General features: G+C 39.0%; 1 protein-coding gene across 1 annotated transcript in view; it reads left to right on the top strand.

Annotated features, from left to right (window-relative positions):
* The window catches only part of stk32a (serine/threonine kinase 32A), an 88,927-nt gene that overhangs the window by 39,367 nt on the left and 31,144 nt on the right, over positions 1-18,416 (top strand). The window contains exon 6 of the mRNA XM_077224842.1: positions 10,866-10,903. Coding sequence (XP_077080957.1) covers positions 10,866-10,903 — 38 coding nt within the window. The remainder of the gene's footprint in view (positions 1-10,865; positions 10,904-18,416) is intronic.

The raw sequence follows: 18,416 nt of genomic DNA, 5'->3' as shown, positions 1-18,416 counted from the left end.
TGTGTTCTTGCGCATTGTTGACTTGTTGCTATTTTGAGGCAACTGAAATAGACTGCGCCATTGACCAACTGAAATCTGGTCTAGAGTCAATGGCTCAATATTTTTTTTGTTATTTAAAGAGCGCGTTAGTAATGTGCTCCTATAGGCGGGTACGCAAAGCGCGTACACTTTGTCCCTAAGATGGCCTGCTTGCTCGCTTTAACCTCGCGCATGAGCAGATCCGTTTCCTCGCTAGAGAAGCGTTCAGTTTTTCCGCTTGCAAATTCCGCCATGTAAATAGCAAATCCACCATGGCGCGAACGCGGCTGGCTTTTAAAGGGAATCGGAGATGAGACTTGGTTTATTGCACGTTATGCCCAAAACACACCCATTACTCATTAAAGTCCCTGTAAAGTCAAAATTAAGAATGTGTTCTGAGTTTTTCACCACAGAAAAATGTGTTATTAGCCACCCAGCCAAATTTGAATGATAAAAAAGCCGGCAAGTACATAAAATATGCTATCAAAATCTTGGAAAAATGAGCAGTAATCTGCTCTCAAATGCTGGAGGCGTCTCCACTGGCTGCGCTGAAACCACGACCACTTGCGGGAAAGCTGCCGTCGCCACACTCAACTGTCACCGCTACAGGAATGGATGCTCGCACGCTGGGCACGCACTGCCAATGATGGCACCAGTTGAGGATGAAGGTTGAGGCGGGAGATTACCAGTAACAGCGGATTATCAGTGAATCCCAGTTGTCTCCGACTAAAGTTTATAAAACTATCCTGTGTAAAATGATCACTACAGAGGCGGGTTTTGGTGGTGATCCTCAGTTCTCCTTCAAGGTGTCTCTTCACAAAATTAATCCATCTCTTCTTGATGTGATCGTTTTTTTGAAATTTAAATAAGGACACCGATCTGTTTTATACGTGAATTACGCCTATGACTGACAGTAAATCGCGATTGAGTGGCAAACTGATGTGAATGTGCTCTATTTATATTGTTAGGGGAGGGGCCTGCCTCAGTGGCTCCAGTGCGTGATCAAGTAGGGGCGTGTCCAGGAGCTCAGGGGCTCCAGTGCGTCATCAAGTTGATTTCTAACATTTATAATGTGTTTAGAATTTTTTTTTAGAATTGCCTTTACAGGGACTTTAAGAGAATAGGGACAACCCTTCTAGACCATGCGCATTTGTGCTGTGCGCTTTAGACCATGCGCTTAGATCGTTAAAATAGGGCCTGTCTATAGTGTCTGTTGCTTCTTTGACATCCAGAGAAGAGAAGTGGTTAGTGGCAGGAAAGGGTGCAGAGACCACAGAGGAAAAGTGTGTAGGAAATAGAGAATTCAGTGGCAAAGGAGGATTCAGTGGTGAGCATGAAGGCAGAGTGACAGAGAACTGTAGAAAGAAGTGGTCAGAAAGACATAGTGGAGTAACAAGATGATTATCAATCGTACTGTTGCATGTGAAGATGAGATCTAGCTCTTCACCTGCTTTGTGTATCGCAGCGGTGCGCTGGTCGAACAAGGCTAGAAGAGTTAGGAAATCATTTGCTTGAGGTTTGTCTAGGTGGATATCAAGAACTACCAGCGGCGTGCCGTCTTCCAGAAAAGAAGACAGTAGCACATCCAGCTCTTCCAGAAAGTTGCCTAGTTGACCTGGTAGGTGGTAGATGGCAATAAGATAAAGTTTGGCAGGATTAGCAGTTATCATAATATTCAAAAGAAGTATAATTAGGGAGAAGAGAGATGAGAGATTTTCCAGCTGTCGGAAATGAGCAGACCTGTCCCCCGGTGGGAGAAAGTGAAGTCAGTGGAGAGGGCTACAGGAGTGGCAGGGTTGTCTGCTAAGATCTTTGTTGACAGCCGATTGACATTTCCACAGCCCGACGGAGAGGATAACAGGCTGGTGGCAAGGGAACGTATTGGTATCTTGGAGTGTACTTCTGTATGCAGAGGTGCTTGTACTTCTGTCTGCCACGGACAACAGAGATGAACTGATGGTAAATGAGTATTACTAGGGAATAAGAAAGTAGAAAGGGGATAATTAGTTCAGCGTGCAATGCCTTGTCAATGTCCTTGCTCAGTGGACTCATGCAGGTAGACTTGCAGGTCTTTACCTGAGCTCTTTCTTTACATCTATCTCTTTACATAATATATATATATATATATATATATATATATATATATATATATATATATATATATATTAGGGGTACAATTAGCATATTGTGATAAAGTTCATTATTTTCCATAATGTAATGATAAAAATTAAACTTTCATATATTTTAGATTCATTGCACACCAACTGAAATATTTCAGGTCTTTTATTGTTTTAATACTGATGATTTTGGCATACAGCTCATGAAAACCCAAATTCCTATCTCAAAAAATTAGCATAGCATAAACGACCAATAAAAGAGGTGTTTTTAATACAACAAAAAAAAGTCAACCTTCAAATAATTATGTTCAGTTATGCACTCAATACTTGATCGGAGAATCCTTTTGCAGAAATTACTGCTTCAATGCGGCGTGGGATGGAGGCAATCAGCCTGTGGCACTGCTGAGGTGTTATGGAGGCCCAGGATGCTTCGGTAGCGGACTTAAGCTCATCCAGAGTGTTGGGTCTTGCGTCTCTCAACTTTCTCTTCACAATATCCCACAGATTCTCTATGGGGTTCAGGTCAGGAGAGTTGGCAAATTGAGCACAGTAATACCATGGTCAGTAAACCATTTACCAGTGGTTTTGGCACTGTGAGTAGGTGCCAGGTCGTGCTGAAAAATGAAATCAGATGGAAGCATGAAGTGCTCCCAAATCTCCTGATAGCTAGCTACATTGACCCTGCCCTTGATAAAACACAGTGGACCAACACCAGCAGCTGACATGGCACCCCAGACCATCACTGACTGTGGGTACTTGACACTGGGGTTCAGGTATTTTGGCATTTCCTTCTCCCCAGTCTTCCTCCAGACTCTGGCACCTTGATTTCCGAATGACATGCAAAATTAGCTTTCATCCGAAAAAAGGACTTTGGACCACTGAGCAACAGTCCAGTGCTGCTTATCTGTAGCCCAGGTCAGGCGCTTCTGCCGCTGTTTCTGGTTCAAAAGTGGCTTGACCTGGGGAATGCGGCACCTGTAGCCCATTTCCTGCACACGCCTGTGCACGGTGGCTCTGGATGTTTCTACTCCAGACTCAGTCCACTGCTTCCGCAGGTCCCCCAAGGTCTGGAATCGGTCCTTCTCCACAATCTTCCTCATGGTCCGGTCATCTCTTCTCGTTGTGTAGCGTTTTTTGCCACACTTTTTCCCTCCCACAGACTTCCCACTGAGGTGCCTTGATACAGCACTCTGGGAACAGCCTATTTGTTCAGAAATTTCTTTCTGTGTCTTACCCTCTTGCTTGAGGGTGTCAATGATGGCCTTCTGGACAGCAGTCAGGTTGGCAGTCTTACCCATGATTGCGGTTTGAGTAATGAAACAGGCTGGGAGTTTTTAAAAGCCTCAGGAATCTTTTGCAGGTGTTTAGAGTTAATTAGTTGATTCAGATGATTAGGTTAATAGCTCGTTTAGAGACCCTTTTCATGATATGCTAATTTTTTGAGAAGGACCTGTATAACCGTGAGACTGACGGTTATAGTTGAACATCGTCATTAGAACTCTATAACCGCCAAAACCGTGTTATTGAAATATTTTTACAAACATTTTTTATCATAGAGAATGTTTAAATACTAATATCAGCTTACGAGGGAAACGGAGGCGGAGTCAGTGATGCTTCAGAGGCTGCTGCTGCTGGAGATGATCGGGAGAGCCGATCCTTATTTGTTCTTATTTTATTACTGACTGTTTAATAATTTTTGAAATTTATACTAGTTTGTCTAGTAGTTTTGGGGAATTGTGGAATATCAATGGTATCAATGGTGTCATATCCTTAATACAAAGGTACTGGGTCAAAAGCTACGAAAACAATCAATGTTTTATTTTATTTATTACTTATTTGTGTTGGGGCAGGCAAAAATGTATACCACTAGACTAGACAAACCAGGCCAGTAGAAAAAATCTTTAGCTTTGAGCCCTGTAATACTAGAAACAACACAAGTGTTTATCACCCTCCAGTGCATTTCCATCCCTATAATGGAAGATCTCCCCTGAGACGGCATCCCCTGTTCCGCCTGGGCTACAGCGATGAAAACAATATACCCTGTTTGGTTTTTTTCCTTACAGCTACTTGAATTATTAACACTGGAGTGCTTCTCAATCAACAGCATCTTAAGAGACAAGGCTCTTCAGAACAGGATGTGGGGGTGGATAAGAAAGTCCAAAATTATTACTAACAAATCCATTCTAATTTGTACTATTCAGATGGGAATAGTTTTCTAAACCAATGTTTGCATTACATTTAGGACTAAAGGAAGACTGTTAATCACCCTAAACCCAATAAAATAATTAATACTTACAAATTATGTACTTATTACATATACAGGTATATTTAAATTATATATACTACAGTTCAAAAGTGTGAAATCTTTTATTTTACGTTTTTGAAAGTAGTCTTTGTAACACTTTACAAAAATGTTTCATGTTGTTAAAATGAGCTAACTACATTATTTAACATGAACCAGTCTCTCGTAGCCAGATCTTCAGACTGTCGGCAGAAGGTCTGGACCAATCGCAGATTTAATTGGCCAAGGACCGCCCAAGAGAATGTCTGACTGACATGTAAAGCAACCAATCACAGTTTGTTTGGTTCCGCATCATGTTTAGGAGCGTGAAAATCGATTTTTTTTCCGATTAATCTTTTTTAAAATGTGGTCAACTCGATATCGCTACTCAAAAGCCATAATTCTGAGGGGTTTTTTTTCGTATTTATTTCCGCAAACATTAAATATAATATCTGTTTGACTTTAATCTTATTACTAGTCTTCTCCACTAGATGTCATCCTCTTATTTGCCTTGCGCAATGTTGCAGCGGGACCGTGTCATTCATTCAGTGCTGAACGCAAGACTTTCCAGACAGTTGAAGAAACTGTCAGTGTCCCGATTGGACCAGTGCTGCATAGTCATGAAAGTTTACCATTTGCACACTTTTTTAACCCTTGCCAATTTAAGCATTCAAGTGAAAGAGAACGTCTCATACAGTGTGAAAATAATAAAATGAATTCTCTTTAATGTTTCCTTGCACCTAAAAGGACAAATTCCCACAAATGTATCTCAAAATGTCTGCTTTTGTGAGTACAAGTGAGTTAGTCAGTTACGGCTTAAGTAATCGGTAGAGAAAGAATGCGTGTGTCATTATTGGATCCGTGCATTAGTCTTAAAGTGACAGCAGCCTAATATTCCTCCTGATGTCTGTGTTTTTAATGTTAATCAAACTACAAAAGACAAAGAGAAAATCACTCCTTGCTCTTCACTGAATAACTTTTTTGTAACTTTAATAAGGATGAACCTTTATTTAGTTTGTACAGTGAAGACTATTTGCAGTGTTATTTACACCTACCTGAAAATTATTTCATTTGTATATGTGTCCTATTGTATTTATTTATTTGTGCTATAGCTTGTGCCATTATTTTTTATTAATGAGTGTTAACTTTTTTTATTAATCTTTGAAATTTATATTAGTTTGTAGTTTTTCCCAGTGAAAAGTTAATCATTGAATTCATCAAATCAAATTAAGAATCAAATTGAATCCAGATCTTTTGAATCAGAATTGAATCGAATTGAATCGGGACATTTGAATCAATACCCAGCCCTAGTTAAAATGTTAAGTCGATGTCCCTACGATAGCAGACCGCCATGCATCTAATAAATTATTCATTCAAGAACGTTGTGCAAGTTTGCTGCAACAATGGAGCCACAAACTTCACATACTTTTGAATTATTTGATCTTGATACGCAAAACACGTCTACCAGAAATCCTGTAGAATTCAACCAATCAGGTGACGACTTTGAAACTCTGAACTTTGAAAAGTGTTTCCCATTTTGTGTGCCTTATGCATCAGTCGTTCAGCCAACAGTCTGTGGGGTGACGTCTGAGTCTGAGACTAAACATGAACTAACAATGAACAATACTTCTACAGTATTTATTCATCTTAGTTCATGCTGTCTTTTACGTCTTCATTCCCAACCTAACATTACTGATTATGAATGATTATCAACCCAAATTGTTCATGCTTAACCGTAAAAGACCCCATGAAATTGCTTGACAGTTATGCATATTTTTTTTCCAGCATTGATGTATTTCATATTGAAACAGGAAGTAGGGGGCGGGAGATTTTGAAGGGTTCACTTTTTATTAAGTAGGCTTTAGTTTACGCTGATTTTTTTTCTTGCAATTGCTAGTATTGGTTGGCAATAGCAACAGGTGGGACATTCTAATCATAAAGATCGTATTATTGGACAAAGGGCCAGTAAAGAGTAACACATGTCAGCTTTGTCCAGAAAAGCTCAAAAGCAGCCATCTCCTTCATCAAACACCACTAGCAAACATTCAGATGCCCACAAAGGCACGTTGTTGAAGAGCTTGTGTTGGGCTCCAGCTGTCCCTCTGTTCCTTCGTATCTAAACAGGGATCCAGTATCGAGGAGGGCAGCTCACTTACAGCCCTCATCATGATATGTGATGTAATGAGGCCATTAGATCCTGCTAATAGGTTGTTGGAGCAGTCAACCGAAAGAAAAGGCTGGTGGATCGGTTTGCCCGGCCCACTGCTCTCAGGGTGGTCAGATAACACTGCCATTGAGCTCTGAGAAAGGTCAGGTGTGTGAGGTGTGGAGGAGTAACTCATAATGACTTCCCATGTCACTTTTTTATTAGGTGATGCCTTTGAATCGACTCCAAGATATCTAAGACAATTGACTATTGATGAGAATTACTTTTATAATGGTGAGGGATGGAACAACTTTTGACAGCTGTTGCTGAAATGTCACCACTTCTCAATAGTGGGCAGAAATAGAAGATGGGTTATCAATGAAGCAGCTGCATCTGATATTTTAATATGACATATTGTATGCCTCATTTTGGCAGCAAGTCAATGTAAACTTAAAGTGTTTACACAACCACCCTATTGTAGTAAAAATCAATTCACTCCGTTTGTTATTTTCCTCATAAATCTGAAAGTCTCAAATTGAGCAGGAATGTGATTCAATATGACATCACATCCGAACAAGCCCCGCCCACGATTTCAGAGACTCCGCCCTATTAGCTTAGCTCCGCCCCTCTGTGAGCTGCACACAGTCCGCCATGTTTATCTCCTCGCCCGAGCATTCAAGTGAGAAATGTATTCTTATTAAAGTTATTCAGTCAAGAGCAGTGAGTGATTTTCTGTTTTTCTGTTGTTGTTTGATTCATATTTACGTAGGTACTGAATATTATAATAATACCTGGTGTGTCTGGAGCAATATGGCTGCCGTCGCATCATCCAGGTGATGCTGCACATTGGTGATGGTTTTGGAGATTCTCCCTTCCATGTAAAGCGCTTTGAGTGCCAGGAAAAGCGCTATATAAATGTAATGAATTATTATTATTATTATTATTATTATGCTGCTTTCACTTGCACAGATGCACAGATCTAATATACACACGTGATTTATTTCCCTGCGGTTTACGTTCACAGACATAACCGACGGTGTTTACGTGAACTTTGTGTTTTTGACATCTTGTGTGTATTTGATAGTTTAAGTGCAATAATACTTGAAAGACAACTTAGTTTAATACTCACCGGAAGTGCCGTCTGACAGCCAGCTTTCTGTGTGCATGCTTCGGATGTGTGCGCTCAAAAACACATATTAGTTTTAACTGATATGGCTTTAAAACGCATGCAGATAATAAACTTTAATGATGAAAAACTGCAGTGTCACATGAGTGTGACCGCAATAGAGATGACAATCAAAACCAAACACGTTTTGTTATGTTTTGGCAGAGTATCGGAGGCACAAGCTGATCAGGCTCCGCCCTCTTCTGGAAAGGGGCGGGGAGCAGCAGCTCATTTGCATTTTAGGATACATGCATGAAAACAATTAGCATTTGTGTAACATTGGCACTATGTGCTATGTTTCTGTTTGATAAGAACAAGAAAATCATTTGACAAACTATTCTGCTTAAATTACGTTTTGACAAACACATTTGAGAACATCTGCTGTTCATTTAAACTACTATGTAACTAAATATTTGGTTACATGTACTCTAAGGTGACGTAGTTGCATTGTTCTCACTCAAATAAGTATTGAGTAATATTAATCAACTGCATGTACTTATAGAGTTAGGGTTTGGTTTAGGGTTAGTTGCTTGTAATTATGCATTATTTACTGTTATTACTATAGAATAATATAGTAATAACATACGTAGTAACGTGTTACTACGTCACGTTAAAATAAAGTGTAACCAAATATTTATGCTAAGAATGAATATTCCGTCACCCTCATGTTGGGCCACACTCAAATAGTATTATTTCAAGCTTCGTAAAAGTAGTCCACACGACCATGTACAGTACGGTATAATCCATGTTTTCTGGAGTCATACAGTATAGTAGATATGTGTGAGGAACAGATTGAAATTTATGTTTTAATTTACTACTATAACTAACTCCCCTGCAGTGGGCTATAGAGTGCAAGAGTTGGGTTTCGGAAGTTAAAATCCAATTATTTTTCTCCATAGGGGAACAGGTTTTTAACAATAACTTACAAACCTTTAAAAACAGACCTAAACTAATCTATGATATATGCTTTTGTTGATGCAAGCTGCCAGTATTATTTGATATATTTATATATCTTATATGTAAATAATCACATTTAACAGTGGAATTGTGGTGAACAATGTATTGTTTCTCTATACATAATAAACATCTTTAAATCAGTTGTCTTATATTTAGCTTCAGTTTCCATATTTCGGTGCTTCTCAAACGGACGGCAAACGGACAGTCTCTCGAAGGCTTGTAGGCTCAAATCCTCCTCGGCATTAAACTTTAGAATGAGACGATCTAGTAAGTTTGCATGGCTACGTCACGGTCATGGCATGAAAATACTACTAAAACTTAATTTTGGAAAAATACTTAGTATTAAAAATATTTAAAATTAACTGGCTTTCTATTAATGCAGTGAATGACAAGCGTCCATGGTCTCCCAGTGACTTACTTTATTTTCAGTTTAGTGTTAAAGTCCCCCTGTAGTCAATAGTTTTATCCATTAAAACTCATCTTTGATCACAAAAATTACATATTTAAGCCTTTTTGTCTTTGAAAAAAAAATGTTCATGCCTTAAAATATCTTGAATGTAACTCTACACCCTTGCCTCATTTAATATACACGGTTCTATGAATATACAAATGAGCCCCGCCTCCACTCACTCACTCAGCTCAGAGATCCACTCGTTGACGATCACACGTTGATCTGATTGGTTACAAGGTCGTTTGTGACGTCAGAAACACCAGCGATTTTAAACCGTGTTTTTGAGACTGTCTTTGGTTCACTGCAGTTTTAAGGAGAAAATACTCAGCAATGCTGTCGACTTATGAACTTACACATGGTTTGTCTTAAAGCATATTAAAAACACCACATAGACATATAAACAACATTAAAAACTTGATTTTTACCACAGGGGGACTTTTTTCAGCATTGTGATTCTCTTTGTAAACAATACGGTTATACAATCTTTTATAGATGTATTCACGTTTGAACGCACTAAAGTTTAACAACATAATTTTTCAATTCATTACTTCTGTATAGATTTATATATTAAGTTGCTCAAGCAAGTGAGTCGTGATAATACATTTAAACATACTTTTCTTATGTTTAAATCACTGATATTTGAAGATAAAACTTACAATTGACAAAAACAGCATATCATGCCTTTTCTTATGCATTTAAATCTCTATACAAGATATCCTGCGTGTCATAAAGAACTTTATGTTTCTCACGAAGAGACGAGTGCCATCCATTATGCTGCCTTGTTTATCTAAATGTGACGTAAGGTTTTAGTTTTCCTTGCTTTACCCTGGGCAAACCCCGAATGTTGACTGTGAAACAGTAAAGTTCAATTATATGCATCTATGGAGAAAATACTACATTACATGTCGATGATCCGTGCTCATTTTTTTATGCGAACAGTCTCTTTAATTCAGCATGTGCAGCACAGCAAACATAGACATGGTGCAGAAACGATGTAAGCCTGGCGTAGTGTGTGTGGCTGATATACTGTAGCACTGTGCAAATGTCAGCTAATTAAACTCAACACATTTGACCTTTCTCACCTGTAGGCTCACCCGTATCTGGGGGTTATGTCTTCTGATTTTTGAAGAATACTTGTGAACAGTCCATAGCATCTCCTCATTTTGATATACAAAGTTGACGTTAATTAGTCTGTGGATTCCCATTTAGCGGAACAATAAATGGGTAGAAGTGTGTTTTGGGTTTGTTGCTTTGAAATGTTCTTGCATGTCCAGGGGCCGGTTGAATAAACCACTAAAACTAGTCTTACAAGTTAGACACCAATTTTTTTTCTTTAAGACTGTTCATAGCTTTTTTAAATCAGTTACATAAAAACGTAGATTAGCCTAATTTAGTACTGAAAAGTAAAACTGACTGCTAGTGGGTCACACTAGAACTTAAGACACTGTCTTAACATAATGGATGTGTTTATACAACCGGTCCCAGATCTGTTCAAAACCTAAAGAGCTTTCTCACCGCCTACTGCCTACATAGGGAGCATCCTAAAAGAAATAAATCCTCATATTACTGGACTGGAATGCTCTACAACTCACCAACAGACCACACAAATGAGGCATGAGTGCCTCTTCATTTTACAACTGACGTTAATGTAATGCTTTACTTGTTTTCTGCTGTATCCAGTTGAATTTTAGTGTGACAAGAATAACTGAATTTTATTTATTTGTTCACAGAGACATTAAGCCAGACAACATTTTACTGGACGAGCACGGTAAGCCCCGCAGATACTATACATTACCATCACACTAGTGCTTCTTGTTAAGACGAGCATTACTATTACTAATGCTCAATTTGACTTGGAAAAAAAAAAACGTTGCCCTTCAGAGGAACCTTTCATGTCGGACATTGAATGTTATTCAAATCATACAGCGTCTTGAGAAGAGGCGTTAAACGAGTGATTAAACAAAACCCCTTAGAATTAGAGTACATTAAAGGAAAGACCTCAGCCATTTAGGCCCTGTTTAAGGGAGACACATTGCCATTTACACCTGGTGTTTTAATCTCTCTTTTGTCTACTTTCAACCTGATTTCTTTGAGGGGAGGGTCTATAAGCGGGTAAATATATGGGCTTTTTCAGATCTTTCAATCTAATGGACAAAATAAGCTCACGCAGTTTACATATGAACACGAAAGAAAAACACACGGAGAGCTTCAGCTTTAGTTTCTGCTCTGAAGCTTCAAAGATCAGCCGAACGCTGTGAGTGTGTGTTAGAAATCAGGAATGCTGAGAGAACGTTGTGCTTGGTACGTTTTCTCTTCAAACCAAACTTGTGTCTTCAGCCGGTAAAGTTTAAACCCCGTCTGGCTCGATCTCTTCTCATAATGTTCACTCATCAGGTCAGTAGACGGAGAGAAGACGGTCTTTTAGTGGCTGTTTGAACACATTCGATCACATGAGCGTTTACTCTACGAAAGCAATCCGGTCGAATGTGTTTTCAACTCTCTCTGGAAGTGGTGGAAAGTGGACGAGCTCAAAACGTTTTAGACCCGTTTACACCTGTGTTTAGAGTCGTCCACTTGTGATCCGATCCACCAAAACACATCTTAACACAAGGGGTGTCCTTCACTCCCTTTGAAGGAAAGTCTGCTGATTTGTGTTCATGGTATTCAGAATGTTTTGCAAAAAGACACAGAATAAATATGTTTGATATCTAAATGTTTTACCTTATTGGAATCGAGATTGGGAATCGATTAGAATCAGAATCACTACAATTCGTTTAAAGTCGTACTAAATATTTGCAATGCCTCTGGGTCGCTGTTTTGGATCTACACCTGTCTATTTGAATGGGGAAATACTGAAATCTCAAAAACTGCTGGTCATGCACATTATAATTTAAATCAATTCAGCAATACAATCTATCATGAACTGTCTCTAAAAAACAAACAAAAAGCATATTTCAGGTTGGTCGCGCTAATGCGCATGTGCAGTTTGAATTGAATAGCAATATTATTATTATTATATAGACAAAATAAAATAAAGAAATACAGTGTAAATTGCGATAATATTAAAAGCTTAGCTTAAAAAGACCAATTTCACTCGTGTCAAGAGTATGAGTGCTGATTGGTTGCTGCTTTCAAGCGCTCCTGTATACTCTGTGAAGGTTTCTATTTACATGTTTCACAGCTTTAAGAATATAGTAAATCAGAGATTAAAGAGATTCATTGTCCAGTATAGACAAACACATTGATTATAACGTGAGTTCACATTGGTGTGATTGACAGCTTCAGTGATTATGAAGAAAGCGCTCTTTGCTTGCTTTCTGTTTATTACCCATTCACAATTTGAATAAAAGTTTATAAAATGCAGTGATTCACAGTGATAACCATGGCAATGGACTAGACACAAATCGGATACAGTCTATCAAAATAGATGAAATTGTGGATGTGGAGTGTAAACGCAAACTAACAGACCTGTCACTGGTTCTATTTAATGGGTTTTCCTTGTTCTTTTTGTGTTTCTTTGTTCTCCAAAGAACTCACTGGCGAGTTTTGCATTAAAATTTTATTATAAAAAATAAAAATGTAAAGATCTGCAGGTATTCACTTTGATTAGGTATTGAATGTTATTTATGGCAGAGAGACGTTCTTGCTTCACAGAGGTTTGGCTGACCAGTGTTGTCAGGGAGAAAAAGCAAACTTTTTCATCAAAATATGAGTATGAAGATGGCTATGACTCCATCACTAAACAAACACACAGCAGGGGCGTGAAAACTACAGAGAAGCCTTGTGAGTTTTTCTCTCTCAGCATCTGTTATTCTCTCTTATACTATTTAGTGTGGGAAGCAACAATGACCACATACTTTTGCAGTATCCTAGGTTCTGGAAATATTAATCTTCAGTAAAGAGTTCTTCTAAGCAATAAGCTCAATCGCATTACAAGCTTTGCATTGAGTATTTCAAAATTGGCAAAAAATTACATTTTTATGCACCTAAATATACAGTCGTGCTCAAAACCTACATACACCTTGCAGAATCAGCAAAATGTCCCCTGCGGTGAAGCTCCAGCTTTTAATGTTGTTTATGTCTATGTGGTGTTTTTAATATGCTTTAAGACAAATCATGTGAAAATTCATAAGTAAACACCATTGCTGAGTATTTTCTCCTTAAAACTGCAGTGAAAACTTTTAAACAGATTTTTTCCATTTAGTACTGCCCTTCAGAAGTAACAAAAGATACTTACATGTTCCCCGGATGTCTAATCAATTGCAATTTACCTTGATCTTCAAATTCAAAAAAGTTTTCACCGCTCGGCTCTTAATGCATCATGTTTCCTTCTGTTCCATCAGTGAATGTTTGATCCTTTTTTAATAGGCTAATTGTGTTTGAGTCCCTCAATTGCCTTCAGTGTGAACATATATATTGGGCTTATTAACTTATCAACTGCTCAGGACAAACAATGGACTCAAGAACAACCATCACAAAAACAAAACAAAAAAACCCAGCTGTGGATCATCCAGGTAACAACAGTTACAATATTAAGAATCAAGGGTATGTAAACTTTTGAAAAAGATCATTTAAATAAATTCAGCTATTTATTTGTCTTGTGGACTATATGCAAACATCTTTTATGTAAAATATCTTATTCAGGACAGTACTAAATCAAAAATAACATGCATTTTCTATAAATCCCTCTTATTTTGTTAAAATAATTAACATGTTGCAGATTCTGCAAGGTGTATGTAAACTTTTGCGCACGACTCTAATTTTAGGCTCTTTCTATTGTGCACATTTTAATGTGGGATTTTTGCCTATGGTGTCTGACCCTGCGTCCCAATTTTCATATTATCTGCCCTTAAATTTAGCCTGGTTAAAACCAGACCATTCTCAGTTGTAACTGAGTTATGGTCTGGCAAAGCGTCATAGACAAATCATTTCCAGAGGGGCGTCACCAACGGACGTCGCGGATAGACCTAAACCCAATCAGAGCGATGCAGCAGATGACGTATGCAGAGCGGCGGAGAAACATCTCCGAGTGTTGTCCTTTGCTCGGGTTTTAACTAAAAGGAAACGTTCAAATCGTTTAAAACAGACGCGCTAGCTGATTTGAACGAGTGATGTTCAACGGCGGCATCCATCTTTGTAATGTAGGCTACAAAATCTGCTTCAAAATCCCAGCGCTGTCGTCATCGTGTAAAGCCCGCCCCAACGTTTCTGATTGGTGCCTCGATTTTATGCGGATTGGAAATGGGCTTGAATGAGCTCTTTGCCAGACTAGCTTTCAGAGCAAATCTAAATTTGCCGGAAGTTGTCTGGGTTTTCCCAGGCTGCCTTAAATTGTTTCTGATATTAGAATTGGTGTGTCCCAAATTCTCAGGTTCACACACACTCTAACGTCGCTTTGGATGAGGATTTAGTTCAGAACTACATGTCTCCCTTATCCTTATCTATTTTGTGCTAGAAACATCCGAGTCATGCAGTTGTGTGGTGTCTCCAGGACCGATTTGAGAATCATTGATCTAGACAAGCATCACATACCATATCTGTCCTTCACTATAAGCCCTAAGGTAGACATCTGCTCCTGTGCTGAAGAACATCTCAGAGGAGGTTTTGTGATCTAGGATTGCTTCTGTCTGTACAGATTAATGTCACTGGTCTCAGAGCAGTCATTTCAGATAGATTATGAAGACAGTATATCATGGAAAGAGCGAACAGTTGCTTTCATCACACAGCACTGAAGGCCTGTGAACACTAAACAGTTATTGTAGCTTTGACACTTACTTTTATGACCCTTATGTATTGCCTCTCCATTTCACACTTGCACTTGAAGTATTTGGTTTCTTTTGGTTTATTTAGGGTTGCCAATGATTGGTTGTTTATGTGGGGTTGTGATTTATTTGAATATTTAAATTGGTATTATATTAATAATGTAAAATCAATATCAGAATGTACATTTACTAATTTAGTTCATTTATATATATAGCCGCTCTGGAGAAAACGGTGATGTTATCGTCCAGCTCAGTTCATTTGTCATATAATGGTGTCAATGCAGGCCGATCGATATTATTGTTGAATATTAAATGTTATATGTCCCCAACTAAGCAAGCCAAAAGCCAAAGGCGACAGTGGCAAGGAAGCAAAACTGCATCAGGTGACAAAATGTAAAAAAACTGTTTCCTAGGAAAGAAAGAGGCTGGAACCGGTGAACATTAAACATAATTTTAATAATAAAATAAACATAAACAAGTGAGCAAAAGTAAAGCGTCAGCTCCTCACAAAAGTAAAGTCCTCTTGTGATCCGCTCCACCAAAACGGGTGGTGATGGCACAATGGATCAGACACATGCCTTTGGTGTGAGAGACCCGGGTTCGAATCCACTGTGAGACACCAATGTGTCCCTGAGCAAGACACTTAACCCCTAGTTGCTCCAGAGGCGTGCGACCTCTGACATATAGCAATTGTAAGTCGCTTTGGATAAAAGCGTCAGCTAAATGAATAAATGTAAATGCAAAACACATCTTACTCTTAATTCCAGGTGTAAACGGGCCCTTAGAGACCAGAATGCCATAGAGATTTTTTTTGGGGGGGGGGGCTTTTTTGAATTTGACAAAATCCCTTTGACGGAAAGTCGTTCCACTCTGTGGCAGATTTGCAATGCCTCTGGGTAGTTTTGGACCAACACCTATGTATTTGAATGGGGAAATTCTGAGATCTCAAAAATTGCCCCATATTGGACTCAGGCGGCCCAGGCGACCGGCAGTGAGTTCGTCCGTCCGTCCGTCCTTCCTCCCGGCAACTCACTCCTGCATATATATATATATATATCCACCACCTCAAATGGCCATGGCGACAGACTCTGATGGCACCCAGATCCCCCACAGCGGCGAGGGCTCTTTGTCAGCGTGTTCATTCTTCCTCCCGGGTTTCGGCACCAGTGAAACAAGGTTAGATGCTGTGGGAAGAAGGAGGCAGGAACAGGCGAACATTTAACAGACGTTAATACATAAATATACAAAAATCGAAAGTAAAGGCAGCAGTCGTCCGTTATGCACACACATAAACAAAGCATAACATAATGTCCAGGCCTTCAATGTCTTCGCTCCTCCTTTTATGCGTTCTTAGCTCCTCGTTGAGATACGAGGCCATTGTGGCGCAGGTGACGCTCATTAGTAATCACGACACCTGGCTCTCGGCCTTGTCTTGCTTGCAAAAATGACACTGCACTCTTCTACCCCCCCTCCACCGGTGGGACATCATGGTGGCCACAGCACCTGGGGGTAAGGACTGATGAGGCAAGAGAAAAGGAGAAGACAAAGGCAAGAGAGATGAAAAAGGGAAAAAGGAAAAAAAAAAATCTGGGTCCGGTTCCCAGAATGCACTGCCATCAGGTGGATTTCCCACAGCACAACGGTCTCATTAGCCCCTTTCACACAGTGCCTTGATCCCGGAAAATTGACATAAAATTGCCAGAGTGCCTTCTGTGTGAACGCAAACACGACCCGGGATTGATTCTGGGATCGATTCCGGAATGGGGACCTAGTAACACTGCCGGGATTAGTCACGTAACGCGGTCTTTGTCAACAAAAGCCGTAATCTATGCCGTAAGGCAGTGCTTCTCAATCTTTTTTCAATAACGTACCGCCTATCAATTTTTTTCTCAGCCAAGTACCCCTTGACCGGCCCCAATCATTTGAGATATAAATCATTTGAGAAATAAAAGCTATGACTACGATATAGTGATGTGCCATCATTATGAGATTTATTAAAACATTGTAAATGAAAAACATTTGCAATAATAAATATTTGCTATAATAAACATTTGCAATAATAAACATTTACAATAATAAATTGGGGGAAACTCCTTTCCTCAGATTTATTGAAGCTTATATGTAAAACGCATTGCAACTGCACAGCGAGCACAGTCAGAGACTGACTCTCTCATTGGCTGTGCTGCAGCAACTGAACATCCAATGGCGAAGGCGCCTCTGACGTGTGAACCAATCAGCTACCAGCGCGTAGACACACAGAGCGCCTATAAAGGGAACCCGAATTCGCTATTATAGCAGGTTTAAATCGACTGAAGCGACAACTTGCCATGTTACTACAGTGCGGCAGGCTACGCAATACTCGTTCCCTACTCTCAGGGAACCGAGGTTAAGATAGTAACCGAGTAGTACGTTCCCTTTCGAGAACGGTCACTTCGTATTGCGTAGCTATACGCAGTGGGGACGCAATGTAAAACGCCACACCATGAGTAACTTTGCTGCCATGAATCCCATCGAAACACACCCCTCCTGATACTGACGGTATTTTGTTGGCTCCACTTTGTCTTTCTTTTTTTCTTCATCCTCCCCGTTCTCCACTGTAGTATTGCTAAGTTTTAACCAGGATTTCATTTAAATAGAAACCTTTTATATAAAAATGTAGTTTACATAAACATTTTATTAAACTTATTTTCGTATGATATTTTTAGTAATCATGGATGATTTTGTATATCTTTTAAATTAATTTAAATTAAATAAGTTTGAAAAAAAAAAATTTATATATATAAATCTCACATACCCCCTACAGTACCACAACGTACCCCCATTTGAGAATCACTGCCGTAAGGGATGTGTCGTAGTGATGACACTGAAGCTGAGATCGTTCGCCAGCTTAGTGGAATGGTACGTGATGCGCTAGTTTATGATCAAATCAGGAAAAAATGCACAAGCGTGGAGAGAGAAATCTCAGATCATAAGTAAACTTAAGACGCTGTGGAGACATTACACGTCACATGTCTTTACGGGATGTGTGTGAACGTGCTCCCAGATTCCGGAAAATCACTGGCAGTGTGAATGAACCAAAATCAAACAATCCCGGGACAAATTATCGGTGTATTTCACGGAATCTCTTTGTGAAAAGGGCTTTTGACAGCTCATCCCTCCTTCCTTCCGGGTGTTTAATGAGGCGGCAACCGGCCAACGTTAAACATAACTTTAATGAAATCAAAAACATAAACAAAAATAAAGAATATAAATATAAGAAAATGTATGACCATAAAAATTAGTCAATGGTGTAAGAAGAATACTTCAACTCACAATTCTGTCATCAAGTTTTGTTATTTTACTTTAAATATTACTTCTCAAAAAAAAGATCTCTGTTTTGAGGAACAAAATAATAAAACTGATTAAAAGTTGTTTTTTTGCAGTACAAGTTTTTTTGAGTATAGCATGGTAATTATATGAAGATTAATTTGAGATGTCCCTTGGAAAATCATGTAATTAATAAATACTGTGGTATATATA

Source organism: Siphateles boraxobius, unplaced genomic scaffold (assembly GCF_051911475.1).
Source record: "Siphateles boraxobius isolate OS27281-9 unplaced genomic scaffold, OSU_SipBor_1 92, whole genome shotgun sequence".
NCBI lineage: Eukaryota > Metazoa > Chordata > Actinopteri > Cypriniformes > Leuciscidae > Siphateles > Siphateles boraxobius.
This window is presented reverse-complemented; position numbering and strand designations above follow the sequence as displayed.